This window comes from Dermacentor silvarum, chromosome 1, assembly GCF_013339745.2.
Source record: "Dermacentor silvarum isolate Dsil-2018 chromosome 1, BIME_Dsil_1.4, whole genome shotgun sequence".
In the NCBI taxonomy this organism is placed as follows: domain Eukaryota; kingdom Metazoa; phylum Arthropoda; class Arachnida; order Ixodida; family Ixodidae; genus Dermacentor; species Dermacentor silvarum.
Genome location: NC_051154.1, coordinates 64,865,513 through 64,880,743, shown reverse-complemented (window position 1 = coordinate 64,880,743; position 15,231 = coordinate 64,865,513). Strand labels below are relative to the sequence as shown.

General features: G+C 40.7%; 1 protein-coding gene across 2 annotated transcripts in view; it reads right to left on the bottom strand.

Moving 5' to 3' along the window:
- LOC119464525 (GPI ethanolamine phosphate transferase 1-like) overlaps positions 1 to 15,231 on the bottom strand; it is a 52,775-nt gene that overhangs the window by 6,601 nt on the left and 30,943 nt on the right. For both annotated transcript variants that reach the window (XM_037725543.2, XM_049668810.1), the window contains exons 13-22: positions 13,812 to 13,914; positions 13,641 to 13,724; positions 10,849 to 10,940; positions 9,747 to 9,797; positions 8,089 to 8,167; positions 6,199 to 6,307; positions 3,000 to 3,102; positions 368 to 455; positions 164 to 262; positions 6 to 61 (exon numbers count right to left, since the gene is read on the bottom strand). In XM_037725543.2, coding sequence (XP_037581471.1) covers positions 6 to 61; positions 164 to 262; positions 368 to 455; positions 3,000 to 3,102; positions 6,199 to 6,307; positions 8,089 to 8,167; positions 9,747 to 9,797; positions 10,849 to 10,940; positions 13,641 to 13,724; positions 13,812 to 13,914 — 864 coding nt within the window. The remainder of the gene's footprint in view (positions 1 to 5; positions 62 to 163; positions 263 to 367; positions 456 to 2,999; positions 3,103 to 6,198; positions 6,308 to 8,088; positions 8,168 to 9,746; positions 9,798 to 10,848; positions 10,941 to 13,640; positions 13,725 to 13,811; positions 13,915 to 15,231) is intronic.

Here is a 15,231-nt window from a genome sequence, read left to right as displayed (position 1 = left end):
CTCACCTGTTAAGACTGGCGATGTTTCCAGTGCCATAGAATGCAACGAGCATAAAGAAAATCTGGATGACAGTTCAGTTTGTTAACGGCGGAGTACAAGTATCAAAGCAATTAAATCAAAGGAACAAAAGCGGCACATTCTACTTGGCTACACAAAAGGATACAAAGAAGTAGGCCTTTCTGATATCATCAATTCGTATGTGATATGTTACAGCCTTTGTTTGTGACGAAGCATCTTGAGACTCAAAAGTCATGTCTTGTAACTGCAAGAATGAGAGCAAGGGGGTAAATAAATATACATACATGTATACATTTTTTTTTCATATCACTACTTTTAATTATGAGTGATGTGTTGTCAGTATACATACCCTCAGTGTAGAACCTGAAAGCTGATGTTCAATACAGATCCAGAGGAACATCACGAAGCATAATGCCATAAGGAACAGGCTTTCGTAGCTGTCGTAAAATTAAGACCTATAGTTGCGCAATAAATTCAATGCAAATATATACTTATAAAATAAAGCACCAAGTTTTTACAAGAACAACACATAAGCATAAACAAGCATACTTATGGTGCAAGAATGCTGCACCATAAACATTGCATATACACGAAATCAACAATGGCCTTCAGCATTGGCAATAGTGTCAAATTAAATGATAATAGCTGGATAGAGCAATTGAAGGGCAGTGACATAAAGGTGCAGTAACAGCATATTTAATTGAATGTGTATAAGTTGGGGAGTTTGATAAGTGCTACCTACAAATACTGCATAGCTCAGCCATGAGCCACAATTTACATTTTCATTGAGCAATGCAAACACGGAGCTAGTTGGTGCCCGCTAAGAGTAAATCCAACAGCTGATAGTTGGCACTTTTGTACCTCTGTGTCGTTTCTTCCTTTGTTTTTTACTGTGTAATGTGCAGCACGAGACAACTATGAAAGCTATTTTCTCATAGGTACTATCGACCAAAAAAGTTTACGAACCAAGGGATCTGACAAAAAGCTCAATATCTCCGCAGCCTCAAAACGCAGCCTGGTATTCCCATTTGCAGCCTCTACTGGTATATGCAAACAACATTGTGATGTACAGTTTTACTGGCTACTTTTAAAGGCTTCTCGGATATCCAGCGTTTTCTGAGATCCCATGGTCCGTAAACTTTTTTGGTCGATAGTACATGAAAAAAAAAAATCTCCAAACTTCAGTGACTCTGGTTCTCTTAACTCAATTACTGTGAATGGCAACATTGAGCACCCCGACTACTTAATAGAGAATCCCATGTGGCCTCAACAAGAACACCCCAATACTCGGATACTCAGTGCGATCTGAAAAATTCCCAGAAGCTACTAGACAAACTCCTAAACAACGCCAAGAGGCTTCCCCACAATTTGAAGAAGCATGCAGCTTGTAAGCAGAAGCAGATGTGCACTGCCTGCAGTACCATCCAATGGCAAACAGCATATGCAAAACACACCCCAGTTAGAGCCCTTGCCTTTACTCAGTTCACTTTTCATGCGCCCCCCCCCCCCCCCCCCCCCGTACCCGCATTTTTGTTTTGACATTTGCTTCATGACACAGCAAATACTGCAGAAAGCATGAGTAGAAAGGATGTATACAAATGAAAGTGGAGCAAAGGAAGAGCACACCGCAATGCACAAGCACCATCATTTCAGGCTTTGCGTCTCGATCAATTCTACGGTGTGAAGCGTGAGATGAGTCTGATGGAAAATTATTCGCATCTGTCAGCCTCTAATGCAAGTGTTATCTGTTCACTTGCGCGAACTGCCGTGACGTCGTGATTGTAACAATTGGCTTGAAGCTGCATGATCACTGGTTTGATTCCAGGTTGATTTATAGATTTTCTTTACAACACATTGTCCATGCCTGAACTAAAGCGTGACAAATGAAGAAACAAATGCATGAACAAATATTCATGGCCCATTTCCTAGCCTAACTAATTCACTTAAGCATTGCTTAAGTGAATTAGCATTTCCTGTTAAGTGGATATTTTTCCCATTTCGAATATGAAAAACCAATCAAATCTTCACACACTTTTCTTTATATCTCAAAAATTCTCTTACTCACAGTAAGAAATGAAGTAAATGACAAGGTGACAAGAACCAAAAATGTTGCCATGTTAAAGTCAATTGATTAACGTGTACTAGACTCCCATTAAGACGAACCCAAAGGGACTGCAAAAATCTGCTCGTCTTAACAGAAATGATTCACAAAACTCAAAATCTATTACTGGCGCACCTACATATTGACGACATAATGCAAAAGGCAGACATAAAGAGAGACATTTCTTGGATTTGATACAAAGTATTGTTTTATGGACTCTTACTCAAACTATTGAGTAATTGTTGCTTGCCAACGCAGTGAAAATCTGGGCACTGTCACAAAACATAACATTTCACTTAGCTTGCCCAAATTTCTTCAGAGCCATTGTGATGAAGAAATGCACTAAAGTATTTAGGGAGTTATCACGACATCATGTGCGGACACGGGAAGTTCTTTTGGCTCTTGGGCTGTGTCGTCGCCATAATTATCAGCCTCCAGAGGCACCTCAAGGACCTCCTCAATTATTGTTTCTATGGTACCAGTTCTAGAAGTTTCCACATAATCTTTGACACTGGTATAGTTTTTTATGTCCATAGAAACTTGTGTAGCTATCAGAGTCATCTCCAAGACTGCTGATCCGGGTCTCTTGCTGCACCAAGTAGCAGACATCAGTGGCAGCTGCGGAAGTTCAGCTTAAGTGAATTAGCATTTCCTGTTAAGTGGATATTTTTCCCATTTCGAATATGAAAAACCAATCAAATCTTCACACACTTTTCTTTATATCTCAAAAATTCAGCTTAACCAGGTTCATGTTAGGGGGAGCCTATTATATAAATCCAGCCACGCTCATTTGCATAACACTTCATAGCCTTAATGCTCTATTAAAAAAGGTCATTTGCATAACACTTCATAGCCTTAATGCTCTACAAAAAAAGGATACAAGATGCACATCAGAAGAAATGGAACCAGCAATGACAAAGTTAGGTTCTGCAGCCGGTTCAAGAGACTTGTGGTTGAGAAGAGGCACAAAACTGGGGAAAAAACTGCAAGACAGACAAGCAGAAGTAAGGAGAGTAGGTAATGTCTGCAAACAAGCACAGTGGTTTCTACTGATGCCTACCAAACATCCTGTTCAATGCACAAAGAAACTTGGACAACATGGAGTAGTGGAAGAACAAGCACTGTTCCACAAGCTAAATTTTATACTGGTGGAGACTACTACTACTACTACAAGTAGTAGCCGCCACCAGTACAAATTTGTTTGTTTATTCATTTAAAAAATGTTGCAGTTTCGCCCGAAAGGCGAAGCATCAATTGTGATAGCAAATTAGTAGAGAGCTATTCGGAGTAGGGATAGAAGTTTGATCGGCTGCATAAACTTGGGACACATTCGCTTACTAACTGAATTGACAAGCGTGGTGTCAGCGCGCACATTACACACTCGATGACCGCAGACAACCACTGCCAAAACGCTGGCAGCAAGCGCAGCCGCCGCAGCGAGCGAAGGTTCGCGCAGTCTATCGCTTCACCAGAAACTGAGCGGCGAATGCACAGCTCATACAAAGGTCAGAGCCGTGTGGAGATCGCTTTCGAGATACAGTGCGTGCGACAGCCCGCACCAGTGCCAAGTACACGCACAGTTGTTGGCAGGGTAGAAGCTGCCCCTCCCCCCCCTCCCTCCTGCACTGCCTTCCCGCTTTCCTCCTTTCGCGTGGGAGATTGAGCGGCCAGTTCCCCTCGCGCCCTCTGTTTTGGTGGATAATCATCCCGACGCTCACAAACTTGTCGTTGCTGCGGACACAGATATTGCCCCTGAAACGTCGACCCTTGTGCCTCTGTCCTGTACGACCGCCCCTGACGGAACTGTTCTGTTTGCCCCATCGGAGGTACTTCTCCGCCGTCGCGGCCTACAACTGCCATTTCCTGTACTTACGGTTGAATCGGGTGCTACTACTATGTTAGTTTCCAACTGGCTCCCATCCTCCGTTACATTACTTCGTGGGGAATCTTTGGGTCACATTCAAGGTGCTGATCTCCTGCGCTCCCTCGAGTTTGCAGAGGACCAACCCCATCTTCAACTGAATGCCATGACAACACCTGTTCCCAAACCTTCGGGTCCAGACAGTTTCCACCCTTCTATTGCTGCCAATCTATCGTCAACACAACGTAGCGAACTTCTGGCCCTTCTTCGAGACTTCCGCTCCTCCTTCGATTGCGCTCAACTATCGTTAGGTCGTACAAGCGTCACACACCACATTGACACCGGTTCCCCATGCGCCCTTACGCCAACTGCCATACCGAGTTACAGCGGCAGAACGGCGTATTATCAATGAACAAGTGGATGATATGCTTACGCGTGGTGTCATTATATGCACCAAATTCACGTGCAGCACCAAATGCATATTTGGTGCCGCAGCACAGCGTTGCCCCCCTTCCCTCCATCCCATACCCCCAGAACCTTTCGCGCGATGGACGTCGCGTTTGCTCTCCGCCGTGCGTTCGCTCTCTGTGATAGCGCGCGTTCCCCGCGCGCTTTTACTCGCACATACGGCGCGCGCGGCGACAATTATATCGCCCTTGGACTTTACACGGAAACTCACTGGCGACGCCGACGGCAGAAATCCACTTGAAGTGTCCATATAATTGCTATCGCAATAAAATATCTTACAGGCCTCAAGAGACACTGTGGTAAAAAAAAAAAATTATGGGGTTTTACGTGCCAAAACCACGATTTGATTATGAGGCATCCTGTAGTGGGGGACTCTGGATTAATTTTGACCACCTGGGGTTTTTTAATGTGCACCTAAATCGAAGTGCATGGGTGTTCTTGCATTTCACCCCCATCGAAATGTCGCTGCCATGGATGGGATTTGATCCCACGACCTAGTGCTTAGCAGCGCAACACCATAGCCACTAAGCAACCACAGCGGGTCAAGAGACACTGTGTAAGGGGGAACAATGCACACTAAGGGCATGTGACTCTAACACATAAATATTAAAACAACAGTACTGACAGTAATGCAATACACAAGAACAAGGCAAGTAACATATAGTACATGTTAGAGGCCAGCAGTATGGATAAATGAAGGCTACAAAACTCTGACTGATTGAGTGTCCTCCCTTTCTTGGTGCCAAGCCAGCAATACTACCAAGTTACCAGTAATCTTACCACTTACCATACTACCACTAATTTCTACCAAGCCAGTAATACTAGCAGGTTTTGTTTATCTGTAGCATGCCTAACGCTAAGGAGGTAGCACTGTCATTGTATGCATGCAACTGACAGCCAGCTACAAATGGTACTTAGGATATCGTGGCTTCTTTTTTTATGCAAATGGCAGCAAACATGAAATGATACGCTAACTTGGTTATCAAGGTAACCTACAACAAATTGGAACAAGGTGTAAACTTGTGTGAATTGGTTAATCTTCGTTATGACTCAAGTGCAATGAAGATGGCAACACACCAAGGATACCCTGACATGCTACAAAATAGACCAACTTGAAAATTCTAGTCTGCACACAGAGTATTGGGCTGTGTGTGTGCAGTTTCGCATTTTGTGCATGCATCCCATTGCATCTCTGCTTTTACTTTCAGTTGTAAGTACAGTGAATTTGTCCTGCGTGGATTCCTCCTCTGTGTGTTGCTGTTTTCTTTGGAATGCTGCCCTAATTAAATAACTGAAATGTGTCTGTAAATAAATCTCAGTAATGTGGCAGATCTGGCACTATATAATGAATAATGACTGCTTATTATTAATATGAGTGGCGACAATATAGAGTTTGCTGCATCTGCATAGAAAACTTTGTTTCTTTTCAAAACTTTATTGAGAATGCCAGCTCAACATACGAATGCTTTAGCTGTAATAATAAGTCCCATCAAAGCATACATCACTTACAAACTTCGAACACTTAAAACACGAGCTACAGCACAGGTCACAAGCCTCACTTGAAGTGTCGGATGCCTATTCTAGGCCACTCAGCCTGTCCTTAATATTCGCAGTATTGTACTCTGAACTTTTGTCCTAAAAATCACAAGAAGCAGTTAGGCATGCAAAGTCATGTGCATGAGGCCATCCATATGGTTTTCACGATATATTTATCAATACAACCCACATGGCTAGAAAACCATTCACATACTCAGCAGAAGCCATGACAGTATTTGGTTGAATAATGGGAGCCCCTCTTTGCGCTCAATGCTGTCTGCAGTGCTTCTCACAATCGCAATGGCCACCCAAATCAACACAATCTGAAAGAGAAAAGAGCTTACTGTAGAGGATTCAGTATTGCTTCTTGAAAGAACTATGGTAATAACAAAAGTTGCTGCTTATTACATTATTCAGGCACACAGTAAACAATACCTAGTGAAATAATATGGCTAATGCATTACCACTACAGCAGCCATTTGCTATTAGCTAGTTTAACAAAGAGGCCTCAAGGCTTGTACTTGCACACAATGCAAGATATCACAACTGAATGGCAGTACACAAGGAAATGTAAGCATTTTAGATTGAGCTACATTTGGAAACACTCACACAAAATAATTTGCCGATGACCTCGTACTGTTCAGCAATGCTGGGGATGACTTAAAACAAATTATAGCAGAACTTAACTGTCAAAGTTAAGTTATGGCAGGTGCTCCCAATTTGTGATCAGCAGCTTATCATTATTCTTGAAAAGAAATATGTACAATCACTGCATTACACCAGTAGTAATCAATGAGGCTGAAATTTTGAGGATAACAAAGAAGTTAGAGGAGAAGCTAAGGACTGCACAATAAGTGATGGAACAAAATATGATCGGTGCAGCTAACAGACACGAACATGGCAGTACGGGTCAGAGAGCAAATGGGTGTAGCTAATATTTTAGTTGACATTACGAGGAAGAAATGGAGTTGGGCAGGTTATGAAATATGCAGAGCAAATAACCGGTGATCTATTAGAGTAACAGAAATGATGCCAAGGGAAGGAAAACGCCATTGAAGAAGGAAGACAATTAAGTTGTGTGACAATATTAGGAAGTTTGCAGGCATAGGATGGGACCAGCTGATGCAAGACAGGGGTAATTTGAGATCACTGGGGAAACCATCATGCTGCAGTGGAGACAAAAAAAAACAAAAAAACTTGATGATGATGATGGTGGTGGTGGTGACGACACAGAACTGAGTGAATATGAACTAGCTATTGAGAATTCGAGCTAACATCATTTTCAACTTTTTATTGATCTTGCACATTACCATCACACTTGAAGCTCTAGTAGGGTGGGTCTGGTAATTAGAGTGCAATGTTTGAGACTGTTTTGGAGATTCAATTTTGATGATATTGGTTACAATTTCTTATTTGGTGCAGTAAATACTAACATCCCATCCTTCCCATATGAACTTTTTAAAAGAAATGCCTCATTACATGCCTGTCCTGAGGGCTAATCTCAGAATTATCTCCCAGCTTCCCTACATCACACAGGTCATCCACCCACTGAAGAATGCTCAAGGAAGAATGTCACCTGGAATAAACACTAGTAAGGGCTGCTACAAGTAATCATGTATCAGTTACAGTCAATGATCCAGTTTCTGTCAATAAGTGTGGTTGTAGAATTAACAAAAGCACAAAATTTTTGTTGCCGACAACTTGCCACAATATCAGAGAAAATTTGGCCACTTAACAACAACCACAGCACGATTAGAAAAAACATCACTCCTGCCATGGAGCAATAAACAAAAGAAAACTCCCTCCTTGTGGTGCACATATTTTTGCCATGGAAAAATACAAAAAAAAAAAAAATCACTGTAGGAACTTCTTGCTGCACCTTGCCAACTACCACACAGAGAGCAAGACTGATCCATGACACACTGATGTATATATTAGTAATGTATCATGTCTACCACGTACCATATCTTGCTCTTCTTCTTATACTATATCTGAAGTGGCTTTTTTAAAGACTTAACGATGAATGTTGGCAGATGCAGCAGCACAATAATAATCAAATGATATAACAACTACACAGAAGCAAGAAGTTATGCTCTTTACTCACCTGCACTGCAGTCAAAATAACAGACCTCTGTGGCTCTTTTGGTATTTGCCTGCTATTTCTAATCAATCCCAATTCTGGCCTGAAAAAAGCACACAGCAAGTATAGCAGAACTTCAAAACAAAACATCAGCAATGCAAGGTTAAAAATAGTTAACCAACTTTAATGCAAAAGTTATAAATCTTGTACAATAGTTTCATAGTTATATGAGCCACATAATGCACCAAACAAAAAATCTCGAAAGTTCCTGATATTTAGGGTTGCCAATGTGTGGAAACTCGGAAATGGCTGAAAGGTGTCAGAGAAGGTGTGGCAGGAAAAGCAGTACACTTAGCTTGTGAAATCTGCATCACCTTAACTACCGGCACATCTTTTACTATATCTATGTGTCTCTTAGAGAAACATGTCTCAAGGCTACTTGTAGCTTACTAAACAAAATTCTTCTTAGCGTACAGTGGTGAGAGTCCTTCCAATTTAGACGAAGCCCACCTTCACTTAAATAACCTCCATATCACACTTTTACGATGGAATTCACCAAGTTTCAGCAACTCACGCTTGCACTCTCTCGACCCTAACTTGCGACTTCGCCTGTCACCTGGAATCGCCCGTCACGAAACAACTTTACTGTGTCACGTGTGGTTGGGCGTCGCATTTACAAATTCATATTCATTCCTAATAGGAATGGCTAACAGTGCGGCGTGCAATTTGCGCGGGTGTGATGAGACTCTAGAGCACCTTCTGTGTCATTGCCCATCCTTTGAAGCTCAACGACATACTCTACAAGCTCAACTCAGCCTATTAGATAATAGAGTGCTCTCAGAGGAAAAGATCCTGGGACCATGGCCTATGCATTCTTGCATGCGAAAGGCCACAAAAGCCCTTCTGCACTTCTTGAAGGCGACTGGACTGTATGAGCGCTTGTGACAGTGGACCTTCCTCTGCGACCGACGCTGTGAATGACTCACTTTTTATTATTTCTCTTCCCGCTCCTTCTTATCTATTCTTCCCCTTTCCCTCTCCCCAAGCGTAAGGTAGCCAACCGGGCACGTCCTTGGTTAACCTCCCTACCTTTCCCTTTTCATTTCTCTCTCTCTCCATATTGTATTTCATTGTTTCTACACAAACTATTTATAGCAGAGAAAGTAATATTGCCTGCAAAAGTTGTTGATTAGGAAAGAAAGAAAAAGCACCAGACTAATTCAACAATCTTCAGGACAATTGAGAAGTTGCCATTAACACACTGTTCAATATTTTTGCATAGTGAACACGTGTTGTGAAGGGATATTGAAGGGATATTGTGAAGGGATATTGAAGGGTTGTGAAGGATATTGAATCAGAGTGGCTGAGCTAAATCCATGACGCATAGCTATCTTGTTTGGGTCAAGTCATGACTCAGGATATTTTATTCTAGCACAATACCTTTGCTATACCTTTGCAAAGCAATATTTACAGTGCATTGTTCATTTGTAATACTAATAGTCATTTCCACATTCATAAATTTGCACTGCTTGTGCAATGAACTCTATGTGACTCATTATTAATGCAAATTACACAAATAACTAGTGAAAATGACTAAGGAAACAGATACTTTGGTTAAAAAAATAATTCATTGATGGGCCAAAGTTTAATGGAAGCAAACATGGTAGAACAAGAATACGTACCTTCTGGCACAATATGAAAATATAATTATGCAGACCCAGCCAGAAAGCGTCCTGAGAACAAAAGTGCAGTTAATGTGTCATTACGGAAAAAGAAAGCTGCCTTGGTAACAGTGTCTGGACAAATAAAAGACAGTTATGAAACACCATGTGCTTTTCACAAAAACAGGGCACAACAATACACAAAGCGCCAGCATAGTCTTGCTTTCTGCCACTAAAGAAACCACAATGGCAATAACAAGCAAGGCCACACGTTTCAAGACAGCACAAAGCAGAGAGTGATGCATGAGCACGGAATTCCAATCAATTAAAATCTGCCTCTGGTAATGTGTACTGGAATCTCAACAAAAAAAATTTTTGCATTTAGCCTTAGCATCAGAAATCTCAGCCAGAAGCATATTGGCAATTTTAAAGGCAATTCAGATTGTCAAAATTTTCATGAACCAGCAAAAACAAACAAGTCCTTGGCAGCAATACAAGGTATACCAGCTCATTAACTTTTGTTAAACCAAGGACACAAGATTTTTGGTATGAGCGAGAAGAATCGCGGAAACCAAGTGACCTTGAACAGCTGCTGTCTCTTCGTACTCCCATTAGTTCACGCTGTTTTTGTTCTAGTTACTATTTACTATCTACCAACCAGCCTAACAGTGAACTCTGTTGAAAGAACCGAGGGGCTTGATTTTTAGTAAGAACCATACAAATATGGCCAAAGAAACAACCAAATAAAGCACGGAGGAAATGGCAGTTCTCTTTTATTGAAGTAGTAAAATTTATCATGAATGAGGGCAAGTATTATATATAAGTAGAAAAGAACAGAAAATAATTTTTTTTTTATTTCTTAAGAATATGAAGCTTCTTGCAAATTTAACCCTGTCGCATAACTAATTCTATAATTTCAACTAAAAAATAATTTTTGCCTCTACAATTTCCTTGGCACATTGTCTGTTGGCATTGCAAGATTTTCGCTGTGGGATTTCCATCAGCAAAACAACTTTGCTCTAATTACAATTCACAGCATAACAATGGAGTATTTAAAAAATGCATATAATGAAAAAAAGAAGGCATGCTAAGTGAAATAAAACGAAAGCAGTGTCATACTCACACCAATGTATAGTTGTGCTGTTTGCCAATCACAGGCAAAAGGGGAAATATTCCAAGCACAATGCACCCTATCAACCACGCACAACTCAATTTCTGGGGGGGGAAAAAAAGTAAAACATATTCAGAAATTTTTAGAAACACATGCGCCACATTTTCATTCTCATTTCTGCTTTGTATAGTAAGCATCATGCAGCCAATTGACTGATACAGTGCAAGCGTGTGCACATATAGCCGGGGCGGGGCTCAGGTAAGCAAAAGCTTCTTAATGGTGTATGGAAGATAGCACAGCTTTTCCCGATGCCAAATGTTGTTTGAGAACCCCTACTTTGGCACACACTACTGACAGGCACAAAGTGCTAAACTCAAAACTTTGCTGCAGTCCTGGCAATTTCTGCAAGTTAACATAACCATCATTAGCATAGGGTTATCTACAGTGTAATGCTTATGCAACTTTCAGTTTTAAGCTGAAGGCATTGCGCATACAAGAAAGGGCTACTTTGTCGCTATCAAAGATGATTGCAGCAATTAACCTCTTTAGGCTGGATCGACACAATGTCCATATCATTGTGGAAGAATAAACAGGTGTCTCAGTGAAGCCGTCCATCAGCAAAGTGGGGTGACTACACCCCTGTTCGCTCTTCCTTCCTCCGCCAGCAGGGGGCTACAATGTTAGGGACATCATTTTTTGCCGTCAGCTAGTCGCATGAGGTACTGCGCTCATGTGTTTCTCTGCAAACGGCCCTATAACGCGTGACTATGCCCCTACTACTAGCCCCTACTACTAGCCCTTGCTGTTTCTGTATTACAGTCACCGGTACTATTTGTAGTGAAAAAATTTACTATGCAGCTAGAAACCAGCTACCAAACATCCTGTTGGATCATGATTTGCAGTGCAGTCAGTGGGCATTATACAATGTCTTAGTTGGTGCTTTTCAGCAAATTTTCCACCTGTCTACCTGTGCTTCTGTAGTGTGTCAATTGAAGATTGCTGCACCGTCGCCTCTAGTGTGCATCAGCTTGCCGGCAGTGATAGAGAGTATTGCGCAGTCTAAGCCATAGATGCACATTTCTGTTAGGATGTACAAGAACCCTCGGACTTATTAATTTCTGAGTACTGCTCCACAGAACAACGAACAAGCAGTATTTTGTTCGCCTCTTTACTCATTGTTCTGCTCACAAACAATTTTTCTCACATTATTCTAGCTATCGTGTGCATCATGCAAACATTATTCTGTCGCGTTGGGAACTGTCGTCGTGTAATACTTGTTTTTTTCTCTTTCTCCCCAGCATCCAGTGGTGGCATTCGATAAACAAGATGCATACGTCTCGGAGTAAACAGATTTAAATAGAGCAGGTTAATTGTTAACTGTGGACATTGCTGTACTTGCCGAACTACGGTCCCTGGCTTTCTGTACACAGCTTGAGGAATGGAGCCGTTGCTCTCTTACTCTTCTAGTGCATTTTGACACATTCATACAATTTATTAACTTAAGTAAATGTACCAACTTAAGTAAACATACCTGATGGACAGTCAGCATGTGTTCCCTCACTTTTAAGCGTTGCATAAAATTTTGTGCTAAAAAAGCATAAGCATGGTTGGTCTCAATAACACTGAGAAGTGCAATTCGAAGAGCCAATTTGCCAATATGATCATAATTCACTTAGAAATTTCTTCTCTGTGCTTCGTCGCATGTGCGACCGTGAAGTTGATTCACAAAGCTCTCAAACCATGGCCTATACCCCCAGGAGTTATTTAATTGGGGCTTGCCAGTAAAGACTGAAGTGGAAAATGTAACAATGTTACGTTCGAGATGAACAGCACTTATTACCTTTGTTGTTTAAACAGAATATTTCCATTTTATCATACATTTTCCCCATTCTTTTACGTGCTCGTGGAGGTTGCACCATAGAGTTCCATGCTCTCTCGCACTGCCCCTTGACCTGTACCGCTCCTTGCAAAAGAGACAGAAATTCCGAACAAGGAATCGATGCGTTCTCAGGCATCGTTCTGACACCTGTCTATTCTTCCACTGTGGTCCATATTTAGCTTTCCATATTTTTGTTTTATAAGCCTTTATTCAAGGGGTGAAAAAGTGTGCAAAATAAAATTTTCCTGCAACATTTTGTGACGTCTTACCTGTTTACCAAGGCGACATGTCCAAACAATCACATTATAGGAATTATACAGATTATTACAAGTGTCTGCTGACTGTAAATGAATGAAAGGGGATTCATCTGTAGCTATTCTTTTAAAAAGGACAATGAAAAGCTGCACTAATTGTAGTCTGGTGAAGTATTTTTTTTTTCAAGGCTCAATATACATATATTTGGTGAAAAAACACTGACTGTTAGCAAAGAAAATGAAGGGCAATATCTTCATTTTGGAATTTCAGGCCTGAACCACAGCATCGTACAATAGTATGTCATGAATTTCAAATTGTTTTGTGTGTTCAGGCTATTTTTGTAAGGAAAAAGTTCTCAAAGCTAAGCTGAGTGTATGATTTCTTTGGAATGCAGTGTAATCCTTATTTATCAATAAACTAATGATAAGTCCCCAGGCAGACACTGTCCCAATATAATGAAATCACAAGGAGCTAGCATGAGAATGTCAAGGCTGTCTTTTGTTTTTGCATCTTTATTAGCTTCTCAAGATTTCGCTGATGGTAAGAATGATGTTCCTAGTATGTACCTGAGAAGTGTAATTTACCAAGCTGGATTAACATTCATTTTTAATGTCCCATTAAGTGCCTGAAGCAAACACTGATAAAGATATGCTACCAGTAAGACACATACCTTTGATAAAGAAGTGCTGAAAGGCCAGCAGCCTATTACCAACAGGCCAAGAGACATAATACCTCTGTAGAAAAATGTGATTACCTGTTTTTGATAAAATGAGAGTGCATATTAATGAAAAGTTGTAAGACATTTTCAATATTCAAAAGTTCAGGCAATCCAAATGCTCACCACAAGCTCCATTGCGAAAATTGCCACCAGGGTCAGAGCCAAAAACCACATTTTTATGTCAAAACGTCTCAGATAGGCTTTAGCTTCATAGTAGACATCGAGCCTAGAAAATAACACAAACATACAAAGTAAAAGTACCGACATCCCTACAGCTACCACCATTAGGTAGGATTTCGAAATCTAGAAAACATAAATGACATGACAAAAGATGTTTTGCAAACCTGACACGTAGTGTGAGTATAAAGACCACTTATAAACACAATAAAAAAAAAATAAAAATAAAGTGACATCTATTCAGTTTGTTTATGGCTTGAGAGCTGAGGTAATGGTTCTCCTTGAATTAATCGCATTACATGCAGCCCGACTTTAATTTAAGAAATAAGTGCAAACAGAAGAAAGTAATCACCATATGGGTGAATTAGCATTATCTCTGTACTATTGCCTGGAGTGCTACAATCTAATCTGTACACTCTCCTTAAACGGAACTTGGGAGACCGAAATGTTCTTCCATTAAGACAAAGTTTTGATTTTACACACTACTGCCAAAGCATGACTGTTCTAAACGTACGCACTTCAGTCATATTAACAGTGCAAAGCATTGTTCATAGAAGGATCAGTCCCATTTTACATAGCATTTCACGCCTTTTTTTACAAAGAACATGCGTGCTAAAGCACACCAAAGGTCAACGCAGAATTTCAAGCTGCTTAGCCTACCATTACCAATACTTCTCATAACCATATTTGAAAATACAAAAAATGTTCACTGCATGAGGAGTCATTCCTTGAGTGCAAGTTATTCAATTAAATAAATTTGCACAATTGAGCTAGAACCACAGTGGCATCGTTCGTACATGAAGGTGTATGAACAATGCCACCTGGTTATGGAGCAGGAACAGCACAAACATGGTTCTGATTTCTTCGTCCGTCCCCAGACTGTGGCAGGGTGTTGTGTGCATGATTTTCAATTGCGTGCTAGTGTCCTGATGCACTTCCCTTCTGTATTTGACGGCAAACTCGGCTTTCTTCACATTAATTTTCTTTTGTATTTTTGAGCATTTTAAAAAAGCACGAAAAAGTGCCTTTTAATAATAACCTTTTAATAATAACCCTTTAAAAAATAACCTTTTAGCACTGGCCAGAAATCCTGACACGAAAATTTCGTCTGTTTACTGCCCTGGAGGATGAGGGAGGAATCAGGCAACAGTGGCATGCAATTATGTTGAAGGATCATCTAATTCAAGCAACGGATCATATTCGCAGGGTTTTCTACCAGGCATTCAATGTAAGACTTGGATAACTAAATAGTAGGTATGTGTCCTAGTATGTGTTCCACGAAGAGAGCTTGGATGTCAAATGATGCTCTCTTTAAGCAATAATGAAAAGTTTTACATGAAGTGCCAAATGCAATCATGAGCCCTCA